General features: G+C 40.2%; 1 protein-coding gene across 1 annotated transcript in view; it reads left to right on the top strand.

The window, feature by feature from the left end:
- SNTB1 (syntrophin beta 1) overlaps positions 1-5,729 on the top strand; it is a 214,005-nt gene extending 208,276 nt beyond the window's left edge. The window contains exons 6-9 of the mRNA XM_011360823.2: positions 2,481-2,677; positions 4,273-4,318; positions 4,936-5,140; positions 5,709-5,729. Coding sequence (XP_011359125.1) covers positions 2,481-2,677; positions 4,273-4,318; positions 4,936-5,140; positions 5,709-5,729 — 469 coding nt within the window. The remainder of the gene's footprint in view (positions 1-2,480; positions 2,678-4,272; positions 4,319-4,935; positions 5,141-5,708) is intronic.
- The last annotated feature ends 672 nt before the right edge of the window (positions 5,730-6,401 follow it).

Genomic DNA, 6,401 nt, shown 5'->3' with positions numbered 1-6,401 from the left:
CTCTATGAGATTCATGAAATTTCTCTATCTTCTATTAGTTTTTTATATTGAGGTATAATTGACAGATAATATGATATCAATACAACGTGATCTGATGTACATGTGAAATGATCCCTAAATTAATTAACATATTTGTCACCTCACAGTTACCCTTTGTGTGTGTGTGTGTGTGTGTGTGTGAGACAGAACACTTAAGATTTGAAAATTTCAAGTATACAGTACAGTATTATTAACTGTAGTCACCAAGGTATATATCAGATCTTCAGGGCTTATTCATCTTAAAACTAAAAGTGTGCACTCTTTGATCAACATCTCCCCATTTCCCCCAGCGCCCAGCGCCTGGCAACCATCATTCTATGCTTTGTTTCTGTGAATTAGACTTTTAGATTTTTTTAAGATTCCACATATAAGTGAGCTTATACGGCATTTGTCTCGCTCTGTCTGGCTTATTTCACTTAGCATAATAGACCTCCAGTTTCATCCACATTGTCACCAATGAACCTTTTGGAGGTCACCCTTCTATACAGGTTTTCACTAATCGATTCACTAATCGATTTTGATTTCGGAGCCTTAAAGAGGTATGGGTGATCTTGTAAATTTGTTAAATCTAAATTTAAGAATGCTCACTGTTTACATGGCTTTGTACAGTGTAAAAGCTTGTTCGAATAAAATATTGATGTAAACACTGAAAAAAAAAATCTTTCGCTTAGCCTGACTTATGTATGACGTCAGCACTGTCTTGCTCTGTCTGGCTTATTTCACTTAGCGTAATAGCCCTCCAGTTTCATCCACATTGTCACCAACGATAGGATGTCCTTCTTTTAATAGGCTGAATAGTATTACTGTGTGCGTCACATTTTTTAAATCCATTCATTCATCGATAGACACTTATTTCTTTTTCTTGCCTATTATGAATAATGCTGCGATGAACACAGGAGTATGGATATTTCTTTGAGATACCGATTTTGCTTCCTTCCGATGTATTCGCAGACGTGGAATCGCTGGGTCATATGGTAGTTCTAATTTTAATTTTTTTGAGGAACCTCCACAGTGTTTTCCAAAGTGGCGGCACCGTTTATATTTCTACCAACAGTGTACTGAGGTTCCCTTCTTTCCACATTCTTGCCAACATTTGTTCTCTTGGGAACTTCTCTATCTTCATTTAAAATTTTACAACTGAGAGGTTTTTCAATGAATGTTTTTCCTCAACTTGGCCCTGCAAACTACTAACTCCAACTTTATAAGTGAAAACAAACAAACAAATATACAAACAAATAAAACTCCTCAAAATTATACAGCAAGCCTGTTGCTAGAAATTCAACAGGCTACATGTTTCTTTTTTCCGCTGATAACTCTGGTCTAATAATATTTAAGCTTAAAACAGAAAATAAGCTTTTGGATTTCCTTTATACAGTTTTTAATCTAGAGGTAACAAGTGCTTTGCTAAGAAAAGAACTCTCCCATCCACCTGGATTTCTGTAGCAACTGGTTTCTTTCTGTGTTAAAAGATAAGGCTGAAAATGCAAAGACCCTGGAGAGAAGTAACACTTACTAAATTATAGTTACACTATCCTGCAAATTACTGATATGATAGTCTCTTCCAACAGGAGGCTGAGATATTGAGAAGCAGAAGAGAGGGAGAGAGAGCTGAGTATTTATAGGGGACAAGTGAGAAGTAGGAGCCAGTGCGACTCAGAAGGTAGCACTCAGAGACTTTGAAGTCTGACTCAAGAAAAGATTTACTGTTGGAGTCACCTTCTGTGCTGAGGGTAAAGTTGCAAAGTCAGTGCGAACAATGCGAGCAGTGCAAATCACTCTTGAAAATCCTTTCAATCTCCCATAAAGTACAATGCTCTTCCTTTTCTCAAGAAGTCCAGCGCTGCAGTTCTTGCTCAAGCTTTAACACAGGTGCACAGATTGCTACTTCTTCAATGGAGTCCCATGGTTATTTGCTTGCATTCGGAGACCCTGTGCATGAAAAATGCACACCTAGACATACATCCAGTGCAGCCAGATGCTCCGAGCTGCAAGAAACAAACTAAGTCTAACCCAGGAAACAGGAGATTTCTTTTCCCTTCTTGTGCTCACGCTGGGATCTATATATGCCCAGGAATGAAATGGCAGGGGGAATTTTACACATGATTTAAATTGTTCCCTCTTTCATTCCATTCTCTTTCTATTTGGATGAGTGAGTATAGTTGCATTTGTCTAACTATAGTTAAAGTCATATTATTCAATTGCTCTGCATATTCAACCAGATGCATCGTTCTTGGGCGCTCCTTAATGTCACTCCACCACTGTAAAGAAACTGAGTGAGGGGATGGCAGATGACTGATGAACACCAGGGTACAGTGGACCCTTTGGTTTCAGATCAGAAGACTGAGAACAAGTCGCCTGTTTAGGGGCTTTTCCCAGGCAACGTGTCCAGTGAATAAAGTAGTTTCCACTTCGATGATTTTTCTCTCTCTCTCTCTGAACAGGTTGGTCCATTCAGGTCCAGGGAAAGGACTGCCTCAGACTGGTGTGGATCTGTCCTTTGCAACACGAACTGGTACCAGGCAGGGGATTGAGACACATCTCTTCAGGGCCGAAATCAGCAGGGACCTTTCTCAATGGACAAGGAGCATAGTCCAGGGTTGTCACAACTCAGCTGAACTCGTTACCGAAGTCAGCACAGGTGAGCACTGCTGGCTACGGGATCGGGCTGCCATACTCTCACAGGAAGAACAAGCCCTCAAAGTAGTTTTCACTGCCAGCCTTTGGGGTACTTAAAATTCCAGAGGTAAATTTAAATTTTTCTAAGTTAAGGTGCACCATATGCCCTAGTAAAATGGAACCTAAAGTTTGATTGTGAAAAGCCTTATCCCATCTTTATTCAAGAAAAGTTGGCAATTTGCCTAGTCAGATGTCATTTTCCTACCTATAACCCTTGGGTGGCTTCCTGGAGTCATGAACTTTAAGGCACAAACTAGTAGGGTTCCTATTATAAATAACAGAAATTGATTCTGAGTGATTTATCACAGAATACAATTAGTCGAAATATATTAGGAAGCTCACAGAATTGATCAGAAAACTGGACAGCCAGGCTCTCAAAAAAAGCAGAAACCAAAGGCATCTAAGTGGGGTAAGCAGAGTCAAGTGTTTACCCTTGGGAAGAGGCACCAGTCACCTGCCCTTTGTATGGATGGAGAGGCAGGCAGAATGGAGGGAGCATGCAATGAATATAATCACATTCATGCAGAGCCCTAATACACGATGGGTTAGAAACGGGATATGTGTATGGAAGGAAGAACTCTTCCATACTATACTATTGATTGAGTACAACCTATATTCCAAGCATTTTATGTCTTAGTGTTTCTCATACTGTGAGAAATAACCCTTTTTGGTTCCTGAAGTCAACTAATTAAGACAAGAACAACATTTTAAAAATGAAATAATTTGGAATAGAAATATCAGTGTAAATACTGTTTTGTTTTGTAGAACCATCTAGGGGTGTGTGTGTGTGTGTGTGTGTGTGTTTGTGCGCACACGCGCGCATGTGCGTGAATGTGTGTCCTGGGCCCCACTTCATTGCTTCATCTCATAATCCTCATGATTCCCTTGTCAATCTAATTTTACAAATCAGGAAGCAAATTCCTAAGAAGGTTAAGTAACTTGCCCAAGATCACACAAGTAATAAACAATAGAACTGACTTTACGGTGTGTTTCTCTAAAGTCCTTTCTTCATTCATTCTAGTGTCTACAGAGACATGGAACTTCTCACCCTTATGCCAGTGACCCAAAAACAACAGTTCTGTTCAGATTGCTGTGATAGATAATTTTCATGCCACTCTGCAAATCATATAGGCAGGTAGGTAAGTAGGTAGATAAATAATTGATAAATAGATTAGATAGACAGATGATAGATTTAGACAGGCAGACCGACACTCAGATAGATTATAAACAAATAAAATATATGTTGTCAAATCTTGTACATTTGCTAAGGTGGACTCCATTTTTAACCCAGTGTTTTTCACCAGCTAGCACAATATACAGTTAACAGCGTCTGTAATGCTGTTCCTGATTCTGAGCTCTAAGACCAATTGTTTCTGGCTCTGAGATCTAAGACCAACTTCTTCCAGGTTTGCTGTGGTCACTCACAGAGAGCGCATTCAGTGACATAATGACTAGTATCCTCAACAACAGTCTTCCAGTAAATCCAACTTTGAGAGCCTTAGAGTTGCTGCTTAAAACAGTCTCAGTTCACCCTCTTCTAACATGTTTTCTTGCCAGTTTTCATTTTTGTCACCGAGGAAGCAGTACGAGGTAATAATCTCAAGTATGGGCTTTAAAGTCAGATAGACCTGGGTTCAAATTCCAGTTCTATTTCTTTCTTTACCTCTTACTTAAATCTCTTAGTATTTTCATCTATAGAAAGGAGGAAATAATAGTACCTATCTCATAGGGTGTCATCAAGAATTAAGAGAAATAATCCATGTAAAGCACCTAGTAGTTGGCACATAGTAAGTACTAAGTGTTTATTAGTTGTTCTTATAATTATTTCTCCAGACCCATGCTGTCCAACATACTAGCCTCCAGTCATACATGGCGATTTAAATTTAAATTAATTAATATTAAATAAGTACCCCAGTTGCTCTAGACACAGTTCAAGTGCTCAATGGCCACATGTGCCTAACAGCTACTATGTTGGACAGTGCAAATCTAGAACCTTCCATCGTGGAAGAAAGCCCTATGGTACAGCTCTGCTATAGAGGAGGATTTCCCACGAGACATTGTGGGGACAGTGTTTCCAAACACTGAAAACTGTAGCCACATGAAAACGATGGAAGCAAAGTTTTTTAGTTTCGTCCTCAAAAGCCTCCGATTTCTGACTCCCACCCCGAGATTCTGATTCAGCAGTTCTGTGGGAGGGCCTGAGAATTCATGTCTAATAAGGTACCACGTGGTGCCAATGCTGCTGGTCCATGGACCACCCTCTGAGGAGTACTGCACGAGGCTGCAACTTTCTCTGGCACCCAGGGGTATTCGAAAAGATGGGACGGGACGCACATCAACGTGTAATAGTGTTCTTCCATATTTCCTCTACTTGTGCAAATATGAGAAACCAGCTGTTTTGTCAAATTCCTGCTGCATCGCCAAGGTAATTGCTGTCTTGTAAAAATTATCCTGAAACGAATTAGGGTCCCCAAATATTTTCCAACATTGTTGAAAACCTTTTTGGAGAGTCATTTGAAACTTTACTGTTTTATACTTATTTCTGTAAGGCAAGAGACACTGGAGTGTTGAACCCAGGAGTTGGAAAAGCCCTAAGCCACCAGAAAACGAAATTGAATGACATTATATATGTAATACCAGGGAAGTTCAGACTCCTTGCAATAACTTCAGCAGTGTTCTAGGAAAGAATAAAGATGGCCAAAGGGATTTGGTTTAGTTCACATTCCACAAATTTTGTAAAATCTTTCTCCTTCAATAAACTGAACTCTACTTCCACAGAAAAACAATGAGGCTGTTGAGAAATCAGCCAGTGCAGAATAACAAACAATTGTGTGGACAGAGCTAGCTGGTGGTGGGAGAGAAGAAATTATGGAAATGACCAAAGGTGTGACCCAGTTACAAATTGAAAGATGCCTACAGAGTTGGGGAAAAGAGTTTATGTTTTAATCAGAGCTTCAATTAACTTGATAATGTGTTCAATTTATTTTGTGTAGATTGAGAACATCTTCAGATAACCGATTCGATTACATAAAGGCCATGAATACCATTTGCGGTCCACTAGAATTCAAAGTAATCACAACCAGTTAATTCAGAATATCTGATGGCAAAACTTTAAAGTTCAAACACAGAAGAAGGGAAAAAAGAAACCCAAATTTAGAGCCCATTCACCCACACATTCTGCAGGTGGAAAAAGTGAAGAGCGTCAAAACGAGGATTCAAGATGGAAAACCACAACTATGTCCGTACCATTGTCCTCGGTCGCCCTTGGACTGGAGGGTGGCAGAGGTCTAGGGCCTTTCTGAGAGGATAACAAGATTTACCGAGGGGCTCTGTCCAGAAGGACTCAAAGACCTATTAGAGAACGCAGCCTTGGAAAACATCAGCTTAGTTACAAGTTGAAAGTTGCCTGCGATGTGTGTGGGGGGAATTTGTTTTAATCAGAGCTTCAGTTAGAAGCCACTTCATTCTGTGAGCAGATGGAGACCCCATTACTTCCCCCACACTCTGAAGCCCCTGCCCCCACTGTTATTACTCTCTTTCCCTCTCTGCATCCTTCCCTACCCGAGGACCCGAGTGTGAGAAAGATGCATGGCACAGAGTGGAAAGAACTTGAATTTTGAAATCTGAACCACCTGGGCTGTGACATGTTCACCTCTCCGAGCTGTGCCCTTTCCACCGGTCACATT

Source organism: Pteropus vampyrus, unplaced genomic scaffold (assembly GCF_000151845.1).
Source record: "Pteropus vampyrus isolate Shadow unplaced genomic scaffold, Pvam_2.0 Scaffold59, whole genome shotgun sequence".
In the NCBI taxonomy this organism is placed as follows: Eukaryota; Metazoa; Chordata; class Mammalia; order Chiroptera; family Pteropodidae; genus Pteropus; species Pteropus vampyrus.
Note: the sequence above shows the minus strand (reverse complement) of the source record. Positions and strands in the feature narration are given on the sequence as shown.